At 41.0% G+C, this 24,165-nt stretch overlaps 2 protein-coding genes across 11 annotated transcripts in view; one reads left to right on the top strand and one right to left on the bottom strand.

Moving 5' to 3' along the window:
- Positions 1-3,523, bottom strand: part of COL4A3 (collagen type IV alpha 3 chain) — a 149,232-nt gene extending 145,709 nt beyond the window's left edge. The window contains exon 1 of one of the 2 annotated variants that reach the window (XR_012490019.1): positions 3,225-3,523. Coding sequence is in view for 1 of the 2 variants with exons in the window: in XM_074314144.1 (XP_074170245.1) it covers positions 3,225-3,311 (87 nt within the window). In the remaining variant the exon portion in view is untranslated. The remainder of the gene's footprint in view (positions 1-3,224) is intronic. The other variant, XM_074314144.1, reaches the window with a different exon arrangement.
- Positions 3,015-24,165, top strand: part of COL4A4 (collagen type IV alpha 4 chain) — a 113,492-nt gene continuing 92,341 nt past the window's right edge. The window contains exons 1-5 of one of the 9 annotated variants that reach the window (XM_074314163.1): positions 3,015-3,216; positions 3,901-4,037; positions 15,809-15,952; positions 19,979-20,149; positions 23,024-23,066. In XM_074314163.1, coding sequence (XP_074170264.1) covers positions 20,088-20,149; positions 23,024-23,066 — 105 coding nt within the window. In that variant the 5' untranslated portion in view covers positions 3,015-3,216; positions 3,901-4,037; positions 15,809-15,952; positions 19,979-20,087. The other 8 variants (XM_074314160.1, XM_074314164.1, XM_074314171.1 and 5 more) reach the window with 8 other exon arrangements.

The raw sequence follows: 24,165 nt of genomic DNA, 5'->3' as shown, positions 1-24,165 counted from the left end.
GTTCAAAGGTCAGCTGTATGCAAACCTCTTGGGGTGGAAGACAGAGCAAAAACCGCTGTGGATGTATGAATTTTTGTATTTATATGTTGTTTTTCTTAAAGGGAGAGATGTGAGAGCAAACAAGTGAAAGCTTATTCATACTCACTTAATCTCCAGGATAGATAGTGTCTGTTACATTACTTTTTGTTTGTTTGAAACGTTTCCTAATTCACCTTAAGTTTTTAAATTTAAAAATGAAATCAGCTGAGAAAGCATCCTCCCTAAATGCAGCTGTTGTTAATCTCCTGATATTGGCTTGCCATATTTCTGCCCTGTCTGGAATTTTAGGGCAAAAAAAGAAGGAAGGATAAACCATGTTATCTCAAACCCTGGACCTCACCTGCAGGTATCAGAGAAGGAGAGCTCTCTAGCTCCTGGCCTAGACCTATTGTCTGTGGCATCCCAAAGTGCCTCCCAGTTTCAGGTTGGTGAGCTGGGCCTGGGAACAGCTATAAAACCTGGGCTGCGCAGTTCAGCAGGCCCGGGAATAGGTGCCTGCAGTAAAGCAGCAGAGGAATTTCACTCAGGGCTCTTCAGAACAAATTGTGTTGTAGACAGTTCCACCCACGTCTGAACTGGGAAAGTGAGGTCAACCCCACTACTATCTCTCTGTTTTGAGAAATGCTAACGTAAATTTGCAGAAATTTAGAACAAAATATGTCCTTACCTAGTGCAGCACAAAGATGATAAATATGATGGCCTCAAGGCTAAGTTTAGTTCTCGTTCATATAGTTGGCCCAGTGTTCTGTAGGCCTTTGCTTTGTAAAGACTTGACTTACTTGCCAACACCTAGAATTTGAGAGATTGCTAATAGAAGCTGAATTCCTAGCATCTCTCCCAAAAAGCAAGGATTTTGGCATTCCTGAGCCTGAGTTTTAAATGTCAAGAATTGGTTGGCCCTAAAGACTGCCACCTGCCCCACCCTTTCACTCATTACCTCACCTGCTAGCCCTACTGGGGGTTTCAATTCCCTCATTTTACAGATGAGAAAACTGAGGCTCAGCGAGATCTAGTGCCTTAGCTAACATCAGTTACCTTATGGAGAGAGCCATGCTGGCACTGTATTGACTAGTTATCAATGAACTTGTGATTCCTTTTCTCTTCAAGATGAAGGCACATTTTATGGTTTCTAATGACATTGTGTAATTCAGCAGGTGCAATGGGAATGATAATCCCTACAAGTTTTTAGCAAAGACTGACTTCAAGTGATGACAAAAATGGATTAATTATATCAGCAAGAAGTCACCAAGATTTGGCCAAACTCAGGCAGAAAATTTTACATGTAAAAAATAATAAGGGAACATGACAATATAATTGAAAGTTGGTATCATTAGAGGTTGCAAGACCACAGAGCATCACTTTTTTTGGCTGACCTTTCCACACATGTAATTCCTCCCTTCTTTCTCCATCTCTCCCTAATCTCTCCTCTGTTTTGGAGTCTAGAAAGATGTGCAAACCGTGCTCTGGAACTTGTCCTCAGGCCTCCCCACAACATGTACCTCCTTTAGGTTTTTTGCTTGTTGGATTTATTTGTTTCTGGATTACTGCTGGTAGACAATCTACACTGACTTGGATGAGTTTCATCCATCACGCCCAGAAGTACTGAGTTACCTGGGTTGGGTATTCCGAGTCTGTGCAAAGTGTATTTGTTAGAACCAGCTCCATGAAGAGATTACGTGGATTACAAAACCCTTTAGAATATAAAACACTAAATAACCTAAATGTAAATCCATAGGAGAAAGGCTCAATTAACTTTGGCATATTTGTATTGTGGAAAACTATACAACAGGGCAAAACAGAAAAAGAAGTAGATCTATCTTAAATATTGGTAAATACTGTATGGACATTTGTAGGTTGTCGAAGGGGAAATATATATATATGGCACAATATCACTTAAAAAATGCAAACACAAATACATATTGTTTGTGGGTCCACATACATCTATGTAAATGTATAGAAAATGTGTGGAAAGAGACATGAGGTGGCCAGAGTGGTATCTTGTTTAGACAGCAGAGAGGGAGAGATAGGGACATCTCCATATCAATGGAGTTTTAGCTTCATCTGTAATGTCTTAATTTAAAATTGAATTTAAATGGCAAGTACTTGGATTACTTGTGGCCAAAGATTCGAAACATCTTTTCACGGAACACATATGCATGCAATTTTAAAATTTCCAATCATAATCTCAATCATGAAATTTGTAAAACATCTGCTGATCTCTGGAATTGAAACTTAACTGCTTTATCACTCCAAACTAATTTTTTCCAAATTAATCTATTAAATGTGAAAATCACAGAGAGCATCTGAAAAGTTAAATTACACTTTCACAAGTTAAAATCAACTCAAGGAGCCACAACAATTTTGAGGATACCCAATTTATCTCTAATTGCAAAGAAAAAGAAATTGATTTAAATGAATGGGGATCTTTCAAATTCCAAACAGAAATCAAAGCGACATGTTGCTTAATTTATCCTAACATGAGTTCTATGTCTAAGGTGGTGTTCACTTTTCAGTGACTGCATTTATTTTCCCAACAATCCTAACGACCACAGTGGAACATTGGAAGGAAGTTTTGTCAAGGAGGAAACTGAGCCCCAGAAAGGTCAGGGTTCAGTGGGAAGTGACATCTAAAAGTGACCAGGACTCCTGCGCGGGTTTCCATTCCCAGCCCTCTGTACTCTCAGCCAAGACATGCTGCTGACTCTCATTCACCAATGTGAGTGACATCGCGTGTCTCTATATCCGGTGTTCCACATATTCGTCCTCAGCGGTTATCCTCTACCAACATCTATCATCCACCCATCTATCTATCTATCTATCTATCTATCTATCTATCTATCTATCTATCTATCTATCTATCTATCTATCATCTACCTACCTACCTACCTACCTACCTACCTACCTACCTACCTACCTACCTACCTACCAACCTACCTACCTACCTACTTTGGGAGGCCTTTCCCTCCCATCCCTGACTTCTAGGTAACCCGACAAGTTTCCTCCTTGTCTCTCCCTCCCTCCAGCCCGCGAATTCTACCTGCTCCCGGGGGCATCTCCACCCAGGGACCTGCGTGGAGCCCTTAGCACCGCACCCACCTGGCAGGGGCTCCAGGACAGCGCCTCTGAGGGTGGGGCACGCTTGTCCCCGCGACGCGGGGGTGCGGGTGGCGCCGCCAGGTACTCACCTTGCCCGCCACCGGCGCGGCCACGAGCAGCACCAGAAGGAGCAGCAGCAGCAGAGTGGGCGGCCTCGGCGCCGTCCGGGGGCGCATCGTGGGCGCCGGCTCAGAGGGCCGGCGTGTCCGGGGACCCACAGGCTCTCCGGCTACCGCGTCCACTGCGCGGCGCGGGTTGGGGCGTCCGGCTGTGAAGCTCACCTCGCCAGCCGGCCCGGGGGCGGGTTTTGTAGGGCTCGGCCTCGCTGTCCGTCCCTCCCCACCGAGGGTGTTGACTGTGGCGCGGTGGGAAGGGAAGGAGTGGCGCAGGTCCCGCCCTCGTCCCCCCTCCCCTCCAACTCACCAGGCACTGTCCCTCCGACCCGGGCATCATGCCCAGGAGTCGAGAAAGGGCTGAGCGCCTGCGGGGCAGGTGGGCGCGGGTCCGAGGCTAAGGGGTTAAGGAGGTGATGCTCCCAAGGTCTTGAAGCTGGAGCGGGGCAGTGGGTGCTGGCTGGAGGTGGGGAATTCTGGGGGGGTGCTATGGCGTGTCGGCTGAGCAGGGCGGAGGGAGTGGCTAGCGGCCATGCCCAGATTAAGCGGGAGGCGCACCGGACGTCGGCACTCAGGTGACCCCGCTGGCTCCCGGCTGCCTGCAGTGCCATCTCGCCACTTTCCCTTTCCCTAACCTGCCTTCAACTTGCAGCCGCCGAACTTGGCAGTGAGAGCGCAGTGAAGACGCAGCCAGAGTCGCGCCGGATTTGGGCGCGGCAGAGCCGGGAGGTGTGTACCGCGCGGGCCGGCGACGGAAGAGGCTCCTGGCGCTGTGGGCGGCCTCCCAAGGTAAGGCGCCGGCGACCCAATCTGAGCAATCACTGCCTGAGGGCCTGGGACACCTGCTTGGGCGGGACGCGGTGAAGGAAGCACGGCATCTCACTCAGGTGGGGCGCGCGGGTTGGCTGGCGGGGCTGGGGAGTTGGGGCCCGGGGGTCACCAGAGGAGAACGTCTGGCTCCCGGGCTTGTCTGCCTGAGCTTGAACTGGGCGCTGTGTGTTTTGATTAATTTGGAAGCTCAGGTTACCACCAGCCTGGCAGGCTGGGCACTCCGAAATGCCAAGAGCAAGAGGCAGCTGAGGGGAAAGAGAATGCCTATCCTATTCTCTGCTGCGTTGAACTGGCTTTTCAGGCGAAATCTTATCAGCGGAAATGCAGGGGAAACCGAGTGCCAACTTTGTCTGGGGTGTCTCCCTCCTGAGAGTGCCCTTCTTGGAGGTGGCCTTGGATGAAAACATGCAGTTACCTGGCTGGTTAGGGCTTCCTCTTCAGAGCAGGGCTGGTGCCCTTTCATGTGCCACTGACCACATTGGCTCTGGTGATGCATTTAGACCCTTCTCAGAATAATTGCATTAAATACATAAGACACAATTAAATCAGAATCGGTTTTACTGGAATACAATTATCAAAGTATTAAAGTGACGACATAGCAACAGACGTGCACCATTAATATTGCATTAAATATCTAGATCTAACAACAGATCTATTAAATAACTTTAATCCCAAAGTAGTGACTGAAAAAACTGAAATGAGACATGAAAAAAACAGCGGGTGCAAACTGCCAAGAGCCGCCAAAACGATTGTGATTTGTTGTCTATGTTCTTAACTGAAGTTGGAATGCCGCACTTCCAGGATAGTTAGCGAAACTAGGGATGCAGGTGTTGTCCCCGTTCAAGTTCACAGGCCACCTGCATCCCATCTCCAGGTTGAGAAGCCCTGCTTGGGAGCGGTGTTGCTGACTTGAAACAACAGTTGGTCATCAAACACGGAGTGTCTAATGTGTGGTTTGGTCACTGATGGTGAGAACCACTTGCTTGCCATTAGAATGGGTCTATTGCTATGTAAGATCTATGAAGCTACATAGGTGGGCAAAAGTCTGACAGTGAGTGAATGAAGCCACTTGCCCCCCCCCCCCTTTTTGGCTGAAGAATTAATATAGTCTTCCCTCTGTTTTTTATGCCTGTGATTGTCAACTGTGGCTGTGCATTAGAATCTTCTAAGGAGCTTCTAAAAATCCTGATATGCAGTTTATCCCAAGACAAGTACACCAGAGTCTCCTGTGGTAGGACTAAGGTATCAGTGTATTTTAAAGCTCCCTGGAGATTCCCATGTGGGACCAAGTTTGAGAGCCGCTGTTTTACATTCATATTTCAGTTAGCAGCATTGAATTAGGGCGTCTTAGTAAAATAATAAAAAGGATTTTTATCATTAAATCTTTAAGATTTATTGTATTATAAATATAATAAGTAACACTTAATATTTATCATATTTATTAAGATTATATATTTATTAAATACACATTAAACTCTTTGTTAAGACTTACGTGTGCCCAGGATACAGACATTGCAGTGTGGTATGGAGTAGCATCTTCCTATTGACAGGGAGGTTTTTACGGAATCTTCTCCTGCCATCCTTGTTTTAGATAGGACATCAGGTGCTCTGTTGATGAACTAAGTGTCCAAGAATTCCGAGGTGTATGATAATCTTGCATGAATTCCATTACTTCCTGGGAATAAAAAACCCTCAATATTAGTGTGAAATGCTCCTTCTTTTTGCCAAATTCCGGAAGATTTCTCGATTTAGGTTTTAATTGCTTTCTCCTGGAACCAAGTCATTTTGATGGAAGATGAGGCTTGACTTTATCAACTTTGGAATGGGGGCCACAGTCAACTGCAAGTCACTTCTGATGCCACAAGAGAGCAGGAGAGAAACTTGTGATGTAAATACAGTAAGGAGGAAGCTGTGGTTAAGAGCTTAGTCTTTGCAATAGACTCTGGATTTTGAATCCTGTCCACACTTGCTGGTGTGACCTGCTGTCTCTGGGCTGGGGTGTTTTCTTCTGTACAGTGAGGAGAATCATGGTACCCACCTCAAGGAGTGGTAGGAATCAAACACAGAGATCAATTAGAAGCCCTTGGTCTAATGTCTTCACCAAACAATCACATAGTGCAATGTGATTCTCCAGTTGCATAAAGAAAAATAAGCTGGATGAGAAATGGTGGCACAAGGTAGAGACACTCTTCGCAGCTCAGCAGTAAGGGTCAAGGGACAAGCACACCCTACTAGCTTCCTGGAGGTCAACGGACTACTAAGGCATCTAGAACTTTTTTAGCACCCCTGTGCAGCAGCTTTGGCATCTTAGAGAGGTGGTTAGAAATGCAGACTCTCAGCCCTACCCCAGCCCCACTGAATCAGACTCTGCATTTACCAGGTGATTCATCAGCATCAGACAAGACTTTGAGAAGTGGCTTGTCTAAAAGCCAGACTTAACCACGCATTCCTCACCTCACCGCCACATACATACACCCTCCTTGAGTAGAGTTTTTGGTATGCTTACTAGGTGGTGTCAATCAGAATTATTGATTTAAAAAATAATCTTGGGGTCAAGAGATTTGATTTTTCACAGTTGGTTCTTTACATGTGATAAAGCAAAAGGGAAGTGGGGTTAGTTCTTCTTGTACATACAAAAGACACAGAGATCTCTACTTTTGACTGGTGCCAGATAAAGGTTTTGAACAAAATGAAGTAAGTGGTCATTGCCTTTGACAAGCCCTGTATTATTAGTTTTGCCCCCTTTCCATAATCACAATATCATTTCTGTTTTCTACACAGAGCTTAAATGTGCAGTGTTGGCTTCCCTACATTTGAATATACGCCCCAATAGGGCAGGGGCCTGTTGGTGTTCTTTATTCTTGTTGAATGAATGCATGACGTTGTTTACTATTTGCTGAATGAATGAAGTTGGATAACTTGACAAATCCACTCAGGATTTACACCCAGGTCTGTTTTCTTCCAAAGTTCATAATCTTTTTAGAAGATTCATTGTAGAGAAATGGGACTCTGCTTTCGATGAGTTGTACTTTGCCAGGCTGCCTGTAGTTTCTTTTATATTTTCAGAAGATTAAATTTAATTTTAACTAATTTTTAAAATAATTTTTTTTTTTTTTTTTTTACTTCATCTTCCCAGTTAGTCATCCTTCTTTCAAGAACTTTCTCTTTTCAACACCTCTAGAACAGTTAGACTCTTAGGTTCTTTAGAATCTCAGAGTCATTATCAAAACATGTCAGTTCTTGCCGTTACATCTCCAGATTCTTTCACTGCTTTTCTAAGCTCCTGGCCCTGCCTTGGAGTCTGCATTTATCATCTGTGGATTACATAGCCTTCTAGCTAGTCCCTAGCCTTCTAGCTAACCCCCTGCAAGTTCTGTCCTCTGAAATCCATCTTTTATGTTGGTGCCAGAGTTCCACTTAAAATTGTACATTGTATCAGAAAAGATACTTCTGGGGCAGTTACAATCTCCAAGTTTTAGAGTCTGACAGGGACAAGTTTTTTTTTCTTTTTTTTCTTTCTCACTATTTATACTACATATTCATCACAGGATGTAGGGAAGTGGGAAAGGGGAAGAGGCTCTGCTTGTTATAGCCTCTCAGAAATCTCCTGGAAATTCCCACTCAAGCTGTTCTCTGATCAACTCAGGAATGGGAGAGAATGTGCCAAATCAAAAACTGCTCAAAAAGCTTCCACTTGGATGTGACACATACTTCCACTTACATTTCATTGCCCAAAGCTGTCACGTGACCATGCTTCATTTTGTAGGTGGTGGGGAAATGAAATGTACCACACGCCTGGAAAGAGAGCTGGAAATAATTGTTGAACGTTAGTAATGCCCATCACACACATCATGTCACTTGCTCATTTTAAAGCTTCCAGAAGCTCTTCTTTGTCTTTATAACTATTTTCACACTTCTTAGAACGGAATGGAGTGGTCCAAAATCAACTTTTAAATGATCTCTGTGTCACCCCAGTCTTCTCAGTTTCGCTGTATGCACTTCTTCAGCTCGTGCCTTTCTTTGTACTTGTGAACGTTCCCTCCACCTCAGGGACCTCCCCCTGAGTCTCTCTGGTACAACTACCAGTATTTTCAGATCTAGGTCAGAGATCAAAGATAAGGGTCTCTGTGAAGATCTTGGTTACATAGCACAGAAACTGTCACATATTTTACTTTTCTGCGTTGCAATGCCTTTTGAAGGCAGGTACAGAGACTAATTTTTTAAAAATTAATTTATTAAGGTATACTTTATGTGCAAAACCCTCCACCCATTTGAAGTACACAATTCAAGGAGTGTTGTAGATGTGTTGACCCTGTGGAACCAACACCACCATCATACTGAGCTTTTCTGTCACTCCCCAAAGTGGCCTCTTGCCCCTTTGCAGACCATCCACCCCCACTCCCGGGCAACAATGATCTGCTTTCTGTCTCTGTAGATCAGTTGGCATGGTCTAGTAGGGACTCACACAGCATGTACCCTTTTGTGTCTGGCGTCTTTGACTCAGCAGACCAATATTGAGTTGGATCCATGTTTTATGTATCAGCTGTTTGTTCCTTTCTACTGCTGAGTAGTATTTCACTGTATGGATATTGCTTTTTAAAAAGTCCATTTACCTATTGTTGGACATTTGAATTGTCTCCAGATTGGGGCTATTACAAGTAAAGCTGCTATGAATATTTTTATACAAGCCTTTGTATGAACATGCATTTTGATTTCTCTTGAATAAATACCTAGGAGTGAAATGTCTGGATTATATAGTAGATGTACATTTAATTATAGAAGAAATAGTTTTCCAAAGTAGTTGTATCATTCTGCGTTGTCACCAGCAATGTGTGAGAGTTCCAGTTACTCCATATATTAGTGGTGCATTCTTCAGTGTTGTCAGTTTTTTAAATTTTAGCTATTGTAATACTTACACAGTAGTATGTCAGTATGCTTTTTTTAAAAAAAAATTTATTGGGGAATATTGGGGAACAGTATGTTTCTCCAGGGCCCATCAGCTCCAAGTCATTGTCCTTCAGTTTAGTTGTGGAGGGCGCAGCTCAGCTCCAAGTCCAGTCGCCATTTTCAAGCTTTAGTTGCAGGGGACACAGCCCACCATTCCATGCGGGAATTGAACGATAACCTTGTTTTTGAGAGCTCGTGCTCTAACCAACTGAACCATCCAGCCACCCCTCAATGTGCTTCATCACTTCCCTGATTACTCAAAATGTTGAACATCTTTCCACTTGCTTATTAATCATTTATAGAACTTTTGTGAAATGTCTACTCAAAAATTTTCCCCATTAAAATTGTTTCTCTTCCTACTGTTGAGTTACAGTAATTATTTATGTATTCTGGATGCAAGATCCACGCCAGATATACTTATTATGAATAGTTCCTCCCATTCTGTGGCTTGTCTTTTCGTTTCCTTATTGGTATCTTTTGAAAAGCAAATGTTTTTATTTTGATCAAACCCAGTTTATCAACTTTTTCGTTTATGGCTTGTGCTTTTCTTATAATCTCAGAAATCTTCACATAGGCTAAAGTTGCAAAGATTACTCCTATGTTTTCTTCTTTTTTAGTATTTTTACATTCAGGTCAAGGATTCATTTTGAGTTAATTTGAAGGCCTGCTGTGAGGTAAGGATCTATTTTCAATTTTCTTTTCTATATGGCTGTACAATTGTTCACATACCACTTGTTGAAAAGACTTTTCTTTCTCAATTAAATTTCTTTGGCACCTTCTTGGAAAATCAATTGATCATGTGTGTTTGGGTCTTTTTGGTCCATTGATATACGTGTCTCTTCTTTCATCAATATCACATTGTCCTTATTACTATAATTTTAGTCTGGAAATCAGGTCGTGTAAGTCCTCCAATTTTGTTGCTCTTTCAAAAAATAGCTTATGCTGTCCTAGGTCTTTTGACTTTACATATATATGGATTTGATTTGTTAATATTGTGTTGAGAGTTGTGTCCATGTTCATGAGGGATATTGGTCTATCATTTTCTTGTAATGTCTTTGTCTGGTTTGGTATCTGAGTAATACTAGCCTAATAAAATGAGTTGCACAGCATTCTCTCTTCTATTTTATGGAAGAGTCTGTGAGTAATTGGTATTATTTCTTTTTAAATGTTTGAAAGAATTCATCAGTGAAGCCAACTGGCCCTTGAGTGTTCTTTGGGGAAGGTTTCTAATTACAAACTTAATTCATTATGACTTCCTTGGATACAGGGCTATTCAGATTTTTCTATTGCTTCTTGTGTCAGTTGTGTTAATTGGCATCTGTTATAAAATGTGTTCATAACTTATACATTATCAAACTTATTGGCATATAATTATACAGCAGATTCTGTATCCTTTTAATATCTGTAGGTGTGTAGTGGTTTTCTCTTTTTCATATCTGATATTGGTAATTTGTCAATTCTATCATTTTATTTACCTTTTAAAAATGTCAAAGAATCAACTTTGGGTTTCATTGAATTTCTTTGTTGCTTGAATGCTCTCTCCTTTATTTCTTCTCTTACCTTTATTATTTCCTACCTTTTACTCCAGGTTAAATTTTCTCTTCTTTTCCCAGTTTCCTAAGACAGGGACTTAGATAACTGACTTGAGACTTTTCTCCTTTTCTAATATAAGCATTTAGAGATACAATTTCTCTGCACTAAGTTGTAAACCATAAATTTGATATGTCATTTTCATTATCATTCAGTTCAAAATATTTTCTAATTTTTCTGGTTTGTTCTTTGAGACTTGGGTTATTTGGAGTGTGTTTTTTAATTTCCAAATATTTGGGATTTTCCTAGATGGTTTATTATTGAGTTCCAATTTAATTTTCTGCAAGATTTCAGTCTTTTGAAAGCTACTGAAACTTGGTCTGTGGTCCAGCATATGGTCTATCTTGAACATACCATGTCCACTTGAAAAAATATATACTCTGCAGTTGATGGCTATCATATATATATATACATATACATATATGTATACATATATATGATGAATATTGAGATATGTATCTATATCTCAGTTAGGTCAAGGTGGTTGATAGTATTGCTCAGATCTTTTGTTTCTTGACAGACACAGAAGATATTGATATATGGCACTGATAATGATACTTTCCATCTTGTTCTATCAATAATGAAGAAAAGAGTTAGTCTCCAACTATGTTTGAGAATTTATGTATTTCTCCCCTTAGTTTTTCAGTTTTGGCTTCGGATATTTTGAAGTTGTATTATTAAACCCATATATTTATACTATTTATAGTTTTCTGATATATTAACTTTTTGGTCTTTATTAAATGTTTCTTCCTATCTTAAAGTCTATTTTATGTGCTATTAATATAGCCAGTCTGCCTTTCTTATGCTTACTGTTTGTGTGGTATATCTTTTAATAGCCTTTTACTTTCAATCTCTCTGCCTTTTCATTTAAAGTGTGTATCTTGTAGACATCATATAGTTGCCTTTTTCTTTTTTCAGTACACTGCACATTCTCTTGTATTTGCTCAGTTATTTACTGATGTGTAAAAGCCACACTGAAACACTGACTGTTTTTATGGTCTGTAGCAGACTACGGGATGGCATAGTTTGAATCTTTATTAGGTTCCAGAGTGGCAGAACCATTCTTAGGGGAGTCTACAAGTTTTGTCCGTTAGGGAAAGACCCGCTACAGAGATTCTGAGTGTCTAGGAACCAACTCCTGCCAAAAGGAAGGCAGTTTGAGGGTGGGCAGAAGACAGGAATGCAACCATGAAGAAAAGGAGATGAAGTTCTGCATAGACCAGGCACAAGACTCACATAAATACAATTCTTACCCACCAAGAGAAAGCTTTCCTCTTAGCTTATAAAACAGTTTCCCCCCACTCTAATATTTCTGTTTAACCTAAAAGTTCATTTGGACACTTGCGAAGTCCCTTTCTCTTTTGCCTTCACAGCTGTTTCAAATAATTTAACATTTGACTTTTCCTAAATCCTACTTAGAATTGGCACCTTTAAGATCCCCAACTATCCTATAGGAGTTTCTCGATATGAAATTCCAAACATAAAGACTTTTGCACGAGAACTCTAGTTCTCTGAGATTCACAGGAAGCAGAATGGCTTCGTATCGTCGTGCACCATTACATTTTTTAATCGACTCTTCCTGCTACTGCCATATTGATGCCTAAAGTTGTTCTTCCCAGACATGAGTTCCTGGAAAGTCACCCATGAATTTCCATGAATTTTGAAGCTGTATAGTGTTGAGGTTTATAAGGAAAGCTTTCGATATTGAATTCTGGAAATGTCACTTACTAACTGTGTACCTTATTTGTAAAAAGAAGTAATCATATTAGTTACCTCATAGGGTTTGCAGTTTGTGTTACGCCCTTAGCACAATGCTTAGAACACAGGTGGGCCTCTGAAAATGCTGCTCCTTATAATTTCTTATGATGGGATGACGATGGTGATGGTTATGATGATGATGATGATGACTAGAAGGACGGTGGAGAAGTAGAGGAGGAAGAGAGGGAAGATGCATCAGTATCTGCAATAGCAGTGGTGACAGCAGAGGGACTCAGCTTTCTGGCTGATAAAACTAAATGCCAACCTTTTCCCAGTGTCCTCTCAGAGTCAGCTTAGGTGAACCCTGACTCTCACTAGAATTCTTCTGCTTCATACCTTCTTCTTCTGCACTAACTGAAGATTCATCACTCTCCATTATTCCTCGTTCCTGGTATTTAAAAGTTACTTTAGGAGGGATTGTCATAACTTACTCTTCCTTTTCATTTCCCCAGATCTACCTTCCCAGATCAAATCTCACCCCTTCCTTCCTTCCCAGATCAAGTCTCACCCTTTTCAGATCAAGTCTGCTCAGGCTTGCCACAGTTCCCAACTTTCCATCCCTTCTCTAATATGCCGGGGGTTCTTTTTGCCTCCATAAGGAATTAAGAAGGAAGGAAATAAATATTTATTAAGCTGCTCCCACAGGTCAGGCACTGTGGTAGACACTAATTTAGACTTATGTAATTCTCTCAGGTCTTAATTTTACATACTGAGAAATCAGGAGTTCAGAGGAGTTACAAACTTGCTTAGGGTTACACTGCTAAGTGATCAAGAACTCAACAGAAGTCTCACTCCAGAGCGCCACTTTCATCCCTAACCATGAGAGCTCAAGGCACCAGGAGAGGAAGGCAGCCAGGCTCTGCTGAGAAGAGGAGAAGTCATGAAGGCAAATGCCAGCCTCACAGTATGGTGGGGGGTGGGAGGGTAGGCCTTGTCTGATGGGATCATAAGGTGTTACTGCCAGAGCTCTCCTGATGGCAGTTCCCAGAGGTCTGAAAGGTCCAGGGACTTGAGATAGTCACTCCAGCCCTGCCCAGAGGGGAAAATCACAGACCACCAGAAACCAGGGGGATTAGTGTTTTTGGAAAGAGACACACAGCATTCTGAGTCAAGAATGTCATTCTTAACTTGGAGGTAAAGGGCCCATCCAGTTTTGAAAATCAGTTGTATATTTTTGGAACATGTATCACTTCCATGTCTTTCCCACGTGGTAACATTATTATAGTGTCAAATTTTCCATTCATATTGGGAGGAGACTGCAAAAGGGAAAAGTACAATAAAAGCCAATGTTGGCAGAATGGTGGATTAACTAAGATATGGTCCATTTGGCCCTATACTAGCTAGCAAACTCAATTCCAAGGTCAATTAAGGACTGTGCAGCACTTTCAAACAACTCAACTGAACCAGGAGGGAAGGAGAGGTGGGGGCGGACTTGGCCATAATCCAGCCACATTCTAGTCAAGTTGGAACTCAGAGTAATTCTCAAGAATTTACTTGAGTACTTCTCAAGTTTTTCCCTGTTGCTTCCTAGAAAATAGGAAGTTCCAGCCACATACTGGTGGTCCATGGACCACACAGACTCACACACACTTTAAAAACCTTGTGATATTTGATGAGATGACTGGTTTTGCTAAAAAGTTCAAACTAACATGAAGTCTTTGAAAGACTGCAGGTACAGTCAACCCAAAGTGGTGGCATTTTACAGCAAAACCAAGTAACCAGCTTGTATGTTGGGGGGAGGTGAGGTGATCTCTTAATGAGGAACGTATGTCTTGAAAGGCGATGTCAGCCTCCAAGGTAGACAAGAGCCTGTTTCTGAACTTTGATGGCCTTTGCTTATTTCTTTGCAAAAGCTGAGCCTTTAGGAATTCTGTTTTGGAAAGATAAAGGTATATACAAACAGGTGTTCAAATCATCAAAACAATGTAGTCTTGGATAGAGTCTTCAGCTAGCTCAGTGTCAGAAGGTTAAAAGGAAAGAACATGTAGTTACTGCATTGACAGGAAGTTATTTCACTGAAAGAACAAAAAAATGTTATTATTAAAAAGCACTCAAAGACTTCATGTGACTTGGGAAAACAGAAGACATTGTACTTCTGCTATCTTTTGTGACTAGAAGATTCTGATGCTCAGTTTCCAGTTTATCTGGTCCTCCCATCTTGATCATTGCTCACCCCCCACCCCCCAGTTGATGAGAACCCCAGCAGGGTGTCCTTCTTTTCAAGACTGGGTTGCAGAGAAAACAAATTCCCCATGGTAGAGATTATGATTTGGAAGACCTCAGATCTCGTTCCCAGACCTAACATTTGGAAAACATTGGGCAGAGACTCGTAAGGAGTCTCAGGGGAAATAGAGTGCAGGGATTTTCATGAGTGAAGAAGAAAATGATCCCGGGGAGCTGAAGAAAGAGAACAGTGATATTTGCTGAATATACATGCTGGAAAATCACCGATGCAAATACACACTGGGAAAATGCCTGTGGACCTTACTTGAGCTGGTGAGCAAGGGGATGTCAAAGGCCCAGGGCACTTATGTTCAGCTTCCCTTTATAGGGGAACTCCAGGTAAGCTCCCTATTGGGGTGTCACAGCCTTTGGACCCACTGCCCAGGCCAGTTTGCTCAAGTAACACCTGCACCAGGAATGGGGCCACCCTCAGGAATGAGCTAATCTTTCATCCTCTCACGACAACCTCTGTCTATCTTTTTGCATTTTCCTCTCTTGAAAACAGCTTTGTAGGATTACTCAGCCTATCTCTTTCTTCTAAATTTAGCCTTGCAGTTCGCCTTCACCTGTCTCTGCCTTCTAATGCCCGACTCTACCTCAGGGCACCTCTGATGCCTCCTTCCTCCCTCATTCCCTTTTCTTTTCTCAGTTTCCTAATTTCAGCCTTCCGAGAGGACTGATCCAGATGGTCTTTTGGTGCCATCCTCCCGCCCAGTCAGAGTTCTGTGTCACCATGCCAAGCTCTGGGTTGGCTCAGGTAGTTTTCTTCAACCTTCTCATGTGGCTTGGGACACAGGGTCAGGTGATGAAAACCTGGCCACACCCCCACTTAGCTGGGCTGAGAGGGCTCTGATGCAGTAGAGTATAGAAAACACCTGCTTCTTAGAATAACAGCAGGCAAACTAAGTCATGTCTTTTGAAAGGCACACGTTCCCCAGGTAGACAGTCTCCCAAAGCTATTTGTGTGTGTATGTTTTTCATGGCATAGCACTTTGGATTGTTGAGGGATTTTTTTTTTTGTTTTCTTTCTTTCTTTCCTTTTTTTTCTTTCTTTCTTTTTTTTGGTAATAGTAGTGGTAGAAACACACTGCCTTGGCCAATCCCATGTGATGACAGCCATTTATTTGTAAGAAGATAGGTTAGAGGGATGATGTTCTGAGAGTGATGTCAAAAGCTTGGTTGAGACCAAAGTTTTTATGCTCTTAATACAGGCAGTTGCAACGAAGAAAATCCTCATAGATTGTTGTGGATTACGTGTGGGCAGCGTTTGTGAACTACAGAGTGCTCTGCATGGCCGTGTTCACGGTGTCCAGCTGATATTATGGGGGCTCTGCTCAGGTACTGCTGCATCTCAGGTAGGAGAACAGTCACAGAGGTTCTGTGATTCTTCTGGGGCTTGTTGTGGGCTGTACAGACCTGTGGTATAAGCACATAGTCATCTCAGGATCGTTCCAGGTGAATCAGAACAAGGGAGCCTTAGCCTTTTTCTTTCCTTCCTTCCTTCCTTCCTTCCTTTCCTTCCTTCCTTCCTTCCTTCCTTCCTTCCTTCCTTTCTTTTTTTTGGTTTTTATTTTATTTTTTTTTATTATTATTTTTTTTTAATGTTTGGCAGCCCATCCAAGGCAGAGCTCTTCAAACTGAGACACGTGGACCCTTGGAAGACAAAATGATTTTAAGAGTTATGCGAGCAGCTTGGAAAATTAAATAAAGGAATCAATTTCCAGATTCTCTGCTACATATATTCTTTCTTAGAATTGTTCTATCTGAAAATGGGCCATGGGTCCAGGTTCTCACCGCCCCTTCCACAATTGTCCTTTTACTTTTCAAAAGAAAGGCATCCTGGTGCCCCATTCCCCGGCCCTCATGCTTCCCCAGTGTTGCTTCCCTGCTTTGCCCCAGAGTGTAAGCACTGCTTGTGGGGTGTGAATGTAGGTGTTGAGACCAGAAAGCGTTCTACCTCCTGGGCTACGTAGTCAGGTGCTTTCTAACTTTTTGCTTTCATCACAATTGAAGAAAGACTTATCAGCTGGTAGATCACTCAAGATGATTCTGGATGCTAAATTCTTTATTGCTTTGGAATATAATTTGAGTGACATTTGTATAATAAATGCTTTCCATTCACAACTTATTTTTGTGAATAGGATTATTAGAATTTACAGGTTTAAAAATTAAAATGGAAGTAGGATTGTTGCTGAATTTGTTTCATTCTGGTAAGAAGTATTATTAATCTAGGGCTAAATAAACTAATTAAGAAACAAAAAAAGCCCCATTCATTCATTCCGAACTACATTTCCAATAAAATTTCACTCTTAATGTTTAATAATTGTGTATCAAGATTTAAATTTATTTATGCTTTAGATGGACTGTGTACTACTAATCATAAGTATAAGCCAATCCAGGAGGAAAAAATGTGTTTTTAAGACTTAGAGATTTGTGGTCATAGGAAATAAAAAATATTCGATTTATATATGTATTTTTGTTGCAGAGACGTATGATAGGGTGGTCAATACAAGATATTGCACTAGGATATATGTGTGGGAGTGAAATGGAAATACAAATTCAAGAAAAAAATAATCTAAAATCCCTAACTGTTACAGAACTTGTGTAAATCTATTTTAAACTGATGGTTGTGAAAATCAGATTGCTGTGGTATTATGAGCCATTGGCCACATCTAAAGTAATGCTGCCATAGCTTTATTCTATAGGACACCATTTACAGCGTTCCAAAGTATACTTTTTTCAACTATTTAAAGACATGAAATTTTAAAGTGTTAATTGAAAAAAAAAAAAAAAAGAAGAGGGGTGTGCATAGGTTTCTCAAAATTCTTATGGGAGTATGAGAATAGAATAGTCTGAAGGCTGCCACGCTGGGGTGTCATGTGGGAGAAGGGATGTACATTGGACTCAAAAAGCCTTGGTTCTGCCATGTATTAGGTCTGTGACTTTGTACAAATTACTTAAACTGATCCAGTTTGTTTTTCCTGTACAATGGAAATAATACTTTTCTTAATATACTGTAGTGAAAACTAAGTGACTTGATGTGGGCAACACTCTTAGCAGAGAGCCCTCCATATGTGTATAACTAGGAATGTCAGTTTCTCTTCACTTCTCCCAAGGCTGTCATGGTTCCTCTCTCCCTCTCCTTATTCTCCCTTCTCTTACTCCCTCACATATATTCAAAATTAGCCTCATCTTACATCCCCTATTAAGTATATTTGATTCACGTTCTAAAGGTCCCAAAATATCTTCTATAAGTCAGTCTATTCATTCAACAACTATCTATTGAGCACATACTATATTCCACGCACTATTATGATATCAGGGATATATTCGTGAATAAAAAAGACCAAAAAAAAATCCCTATTGTTGTAGACCTTATATGGTAACTAAGTGTATGGTGATGAAAATCCTTTGGCTTCTCCCAGTATAGCAGTGTCCTTTCACTGTTAGTCAGTGTCCTTTCATATTGGGTAGTCCCACTGACTAATGGGAAACCAGTTAGGTTTCTGCATATTGATAGGTCCATCCATCCATCACCCATCCATCCATCCATTATCATCCACCCATCCACCCATCCATCCATCATATACCCATCCATCCATCCATCATTCATCCATTCATCCATTATCATCCACCCATCCACCCATCCATCCATCATATATCCATCCATCCATCCATCCATCCATCCATCCATCCATCCGTCCAATCAAAATGTACTGAGAAACTCCTAGGTGTTAGGACTATGATCCACGATCAGGTATTATCCCTCTAAAAAATCACCACAGAAACACTCTATTTTAATAAGATCCCCCCTTTATGTAACCTTTATCACAATATGTGTGGAGATTAATTGCATCATGTATCTATTTTGGGGTTTAAATGCAAATATCTCTGGTTTTCTTTAATTTTTCCCTGTGTTCCCTATTTCTTTCAAATATTGAGTGCATTTTGAATGATTTAAACCAATTTGTATGTTCCTACCAAAACAATAATTTGTTTTAATCATATTTGCTTCTAGAATGCAACTAAAAAATATTTAAAATGATGGATTAGGGGATGTGAAAAAGATCTGGGCACTCAAAGTAATTCTGTTTCTATTGATTTTGAAACTGTATCATGGAATGTTGTTCTACTTACTTGGGAAACTAGTCTCCCATAATTACACCATTGAGTTAGTTTATCCAGAAATTTAAAAATAGCTTGTAATACCAACATTCCCAATTTTTGTCTCTCTGCCCAATTCTCATAGGTACAGGTCTTCAGAGAAGTCAAACTTTTAAAGAATGAGGCATTTCAATTCTTTGAGCCAAAGAGAGTTTTTATCAAAGTATAGAGTTCTTTGAGTCAAAATAGTTTTTCTTTTTAAATTGAGATATAGTTCACGAAATAAAGTTCACCATTTTGACTCTTTTAAAGATTATAATTCAGTGGTTTTTAGTATAATCATAATGCTGCAACCATCACCACTATCTAATTCCAGAACATTTTCATCACCTCAAAAAGAAACCTGTACCTCCCCATCCTCCCCTCCCCCAAACCCTTGACAATTACTAATCTATTTTCTGTCTGTATGGATTTGCCTATTCTGGACATTTCATATACATGGAATCATACAGTATGTGACTTCTTTCACTTGGTATGGTGTTTTCAAAGTTCATTCATGTCTCAGGACTTCATTCCTTTTTATGGCCGAATCCATTGTAAGAATATAACACATTTTGTTATCTAGTTATCAGTTGATGGACATTTGGGTTGTTTCTACTTTGGGGCTGTTACGAATAATGCTCTTATGAATATTCGTCTACAAGTTTATGTGTGAACATATATTGTCAATTTTCTCAGTTATATACCTAGGAGTGGAATTGCTGGGTCATATGATAACGCTATGTTTAACTTTTTGAGGAACTGCCCAAGTATTTCCACAATGGTTGTACTATTTTACATAAAATATTTTATATATATTTGCTGTATGTGTGCAAAGTGTGTATTTCTATACTAGAGGGTTTCTTTCCTAGTTTCAAAAGTTAAAAACAACAGCAACACCACGAGTGAATTTTAACTTGGATTTTAAGGGAAAAGATTAAATAGAGGAAAATTCCACTTAGCAAAATGAAGCAATAATTTTTCTAGAAGCGTTTTTATATTTATAGCTATGTACCTTTTTTGAAAATATATTTATGACATACAAAGAATTTGAGAATATTTTATTTCTAAGAATAAAAATGGATATTCAGTGTAGTCATCACTAAGGAAAGGTTATGTTGAAAAACTGTTGAAGTGTCCCCTTGGAAAATATTTCCATCACTAACTATGAATAATGAAAGTAATTATTTTCACCACTATAATCCATTAAGAGGTGTATTTATATTTAACATACACAGACTTTAAATCCAGGACATAGAACCTCACTTATAAATGGGCGTCGTCTGGAAGAGGAGAGAAGACTGACTGACAGAGTTTTTCTCAAGTGCCCAGACTGTGCAGTGAGCCATGTGTGTGGAGTTAGTAAGATGCTCTTTCAGGTGGAACACACCCTTGGCCCCAGATCCCTGGTGAGTGTCTCAGTGCGATCGCTTGCTTTTATTCAAAAATGTCTCCTAAGTGTCAGTTCTATAGGTATGAATTATATTAATGCTTCATGGGTCAAAAAACCAAATCGTTGCAGAAATCTGTGGATTATGCCTGGCATTTTGCTACTCATTTTGATTGCTAAACACCAGTCCTCTCTTTGAATTTCACCCACGTAATCACCCAATGGGAAGATGTTCATCTAAAGTCTGCAGATTGCTGCTCTCTTACTCACTAGGTTTGAATAACAACCTCTATGTCCGGAGCAGCAAAGTCTGTCTAACTAAGAGAGTTAGGACAAGGTACTCTATAAGTGTGGTAGGCAGGAGAATGCCCTCCAAAGATGTGTGTCCTAATTTCTGGAACCTGTGAGTGTCTTACATGGCAAGGGGGCATTAATGGTTGCAGATGGAATTAAGATTGCTGGTCAGCTGACATTTTGATGGGGAGACTATGGATTATCAGAGTTGGGCCCAGTGTCATCACAAGGGTCTTCAGAAATGAAAGAAGGAGGCAGGAGTGTGAGTCAGAGAAGGGATGTGATGATGGAAGGAGAGGTCAGGGAAATGCAGCCAGGTTGCTCGACCTGCCGTTGCTGATTTGAAGGTGGAAGAGAGCGTGTGCCAAAGACTGCAGGCAGACTTTAGAATCCAGAAAGACAGGGGCCTGCTTCTCCCTTGGGTACTCCAGAAGGAACACAGCCCTGCCAACACCTGGATTTCCACCAGGGAGGCCCGTTTTGGACTTCTGATCTCCAGAACCATAAGAGAAAAGAAAAATTGTGTTGTTTTAAGAGACTGAGTTTGTGATGATATGTTCCAGCCACAGTTGGAAACTAAGGTGAGATTGTTAGAAGGGATTGGAAAAGATGTTGGGATTCAAGGCAGAGAAATGTTAAACAGTGAAAAATATGAGAAGTTTTGAAGCTGATGGACATGTATTATGGGCAGTGAAGGAGGAGAGGGTGGTGAGAAGGGGACTTATTTAATTCAGAAATGCAGTCAAGTCTTATTTATTTGGAGTGGATGGGGAGGAAACTGCAAAGTAATCCTAATTGTGAATGGTTCTTTGAAGAAAAGGAAGAATTGTCTTATTTTTAAATACATACAGCAGCAGGAGGAAGAAGCAGAGGAAGAGGGAAGGGAGAGGATGGCATTCAGACCTGACCTGAGCCAGGCCCCCTCCATGTCACTCTGCCTGCGACCTTCTGAGCAGGTTACCAACATTCCTGAGTCAGTTTGCTCTTGTGTAAACTGTGGGAAAAACATGCCCTACACCAGTTTTAATGAGACTGCATATATATGGAGGCCAACACTGCTATAAAATGTAATGTAGTCTCGTTTACAAATATCCAACGTGATAAGGACCCAATCAGCAAACAGTAGTTATAAATACTTTAACTTGATTTAAAACAATTTATTCCCAGTGTTTAACCCCTCTTTCAGTTTTTTTAAATTCTCTTAATTTACATACTAACTTCACTGAAATGCCTACCTGGCTTTTACTGGAACTGTCATGAATTCCAAAAGAAGGGTCTGGAAGGGGGACTTCCGTGTGTAAGCCAGTTAAGTGTGGGCTAGACCTGCCCCCTCTCTGTGTCCCAGTCAGGGTGTCCCCAGGGGCACGATAGCTCTGTGGAGTGCTATAGTGCTTATCAGTCTGTGAGCACAAGAGGAAGGAGTACAGGGTGGAGAAGGCTCATTTGGGATGTGAGGTTTCAGAGGTGAGGACTCTACACAGGACAAAGAACGAGGCTGGCAGACAAATGACAGACCGGGCTGGGCCCCAGTTCTCCTCCCACGGATGGGGATGACCTGAAGCCCCAACTCCATCATCGCTGTTTGAAGGGTGGCTAGGGAAGCTCTTGGACCAACGTAAGACCGAAGTAAATGCATGTGAATGTTAGTGGCTGTCTTAGTTCTGGCCGCAATGACAAATATCGCAGACTGGGTGGCTTATAAGCCACAAGGATTTATTTCTCACAGTTCTGGAGGCTGGAAATTTGAGATCAGGGTATCGGCATGGTCGGTTCTGGTGAAGGTCCTTTTCTGGGTTGTAAACTGCTGACTTGTCGTTGTATCTTCATGGTGGAAGGAAGGCGAGAGAGTTCTCTGGGGTCCCTCGTATTGAGGGTGCTGATCCTATTTGTGTGCACTCCACTCTCATGACCTCCTCACCTCCCATAGGCTCCACCTCATCATGCGATAACATTGGGGGTTAAGATTTCAACACATGCATTGGGGCGTGGGGCACAAATATCAGTCCATACAGCGATCTCTTTTGGTTGCATCTGTCCTCTGTCAAAGTTTGTTTATAATAATGATGTTACTCCAGTTGGATTTCTGCTTCACTTATAAGACCCTGCACAACCAAATGCTTCCCTAACTAGTCCGTATTTTCCTTGCCTTCCAAACCATCTCTCAGTCCAGTTAGGTTTCCTTCCATGCTCCTTTCTTCCAGCTGGCTCCACTTAATAGCATCCAGGATACACTACTCTCTGCACTGTGCCTGAACCAAGCTGCCTCCTTCCCTCTCTCCTCTGGTTTTCATTCCAACAGTCTTTTCCCTTCACTTACCTGTCCAGCTAGGTCTCACCTTCAGTGTCATGGGTACCCACCACAATGAGGACCCCACTGAAGGGGTATGAGTACTTCCTGACTGATTAATAAGGTGAAAGGCAATAAAGACAGCCCGAGTCACAATTACATTTATCTTGTCACTGATGACAATCGGTGGTGACAGCAGCTTATTAGACATAAAAAATGAAGCTTTCTGGAATTGATTCCTGTGTTCTTTTTCTGTTCCATTTAGTTTGCATGAAAATGAACAGTTTAATCTGTGGTTTTGCTTTTTCATAGGTCACTTATATTTATTGTCTTTTCTGTACAACACGTATATGGGGTAAGTACATTAGCTCTGCTCACATGTTGAAAATTCACATTATTGAGTGCATTACGTTTGTTATACTTTTACACAAATCACTTTCTGGGATTCAGTTTTCTCATCTATAAAATGAAGGGTTAGACTAGATGATCTCTAAGGTTTCTTTTATATTTTATAATCAAGACTGCTTACCAAACTGCCTTCAATTGGCATTGGGGATTTCTTTATTTTATAATATAACCCTTTCTTAAAAACGTTTTTTGGAGGCGGGCAGGAAGCAGGTGGGCCTTTCCAAGATTATATCAAGAAGTATAAGATTAAATTTTAACATTTTAACTTTGGAAAAAGATAAGCCTAGAACATTCTGTAATAAGATCTCTTTCTTCTGCTTCTTGCTAAAGAATCTCAGTTATTAAACCCAACCTCAGTCATTTCTGGGAAATTCTATGGGCGGCCTATAACTCAGGTTGATCTTTAGACAACTGGACTGGTTTAAATCACTCTAGTGAACACATCTCTGTCTGTCTATCCTCCAGCTTGGATCCACCCAGTTGTTTCTGTGATGCAAGTTGTTATAGGTCATTTCAAAGCAAATAAAAGAAAAGCTGCCTTCTGTTTTCCTTTTCCTACCAGTCAGGAGCAGAAAGCTCATGTGTCCAGGAATGAGAAGCCTTTGGCTTTTGGCTCTGCCAATGACTGATCTCTTAACTTATCCAAGACTCAGTTTTCTTCTGAGTAAGTAGGGATGATAAAACACGTCCAACTGAGTTCACATGCATTTGAGAGCATCACTTGAAATAATAAATGGAAACATACTGAAATACAGGTGTGTGGATTTTTAAAAATATTTTTCTCACCTGATTTTCCTAAGTTTATTTTTGCATTATGTTCTTTTTTTTTTTCTCAGTCTCACCGTGGCCTCTTCTTTATATCCTTAGTCATAGGGGTTTTGTTCAGCTAGTCTTCAGATGATTCTTGAGGTTGACTGTTCTATAATTTATTTGTAATTTTGGTGTGATCCCAGGATGCAGTAGGCATAGCGTTTACCTAAGCCGCCATCTTGGACCCTCTCCTTTTTTCTATTATGAAAGTTGACAGAGTCCTAAATTTCACTTTC

Source organism: Rhinolophus sinicus, linkage group LG01 (genome assembly GCF_036562045.2).
Source record: "Rhinolophus sinicus isolate RSC01 linkage group LG01, ASM3656204v1, whole genome shotgun sequence".
Lineage (NCBI taxonomy): Eukaryota > Metazoa > Chordata > Mammalia > Chiroptera > Rhinolophidae > Rhinolophus > Rhinolophus sinicus.
The sequence above is the reverse complement of the archived record's forward strand: the minus strand, read 5'-3'. Positions and strand labels throughout refer to the sequence as shown.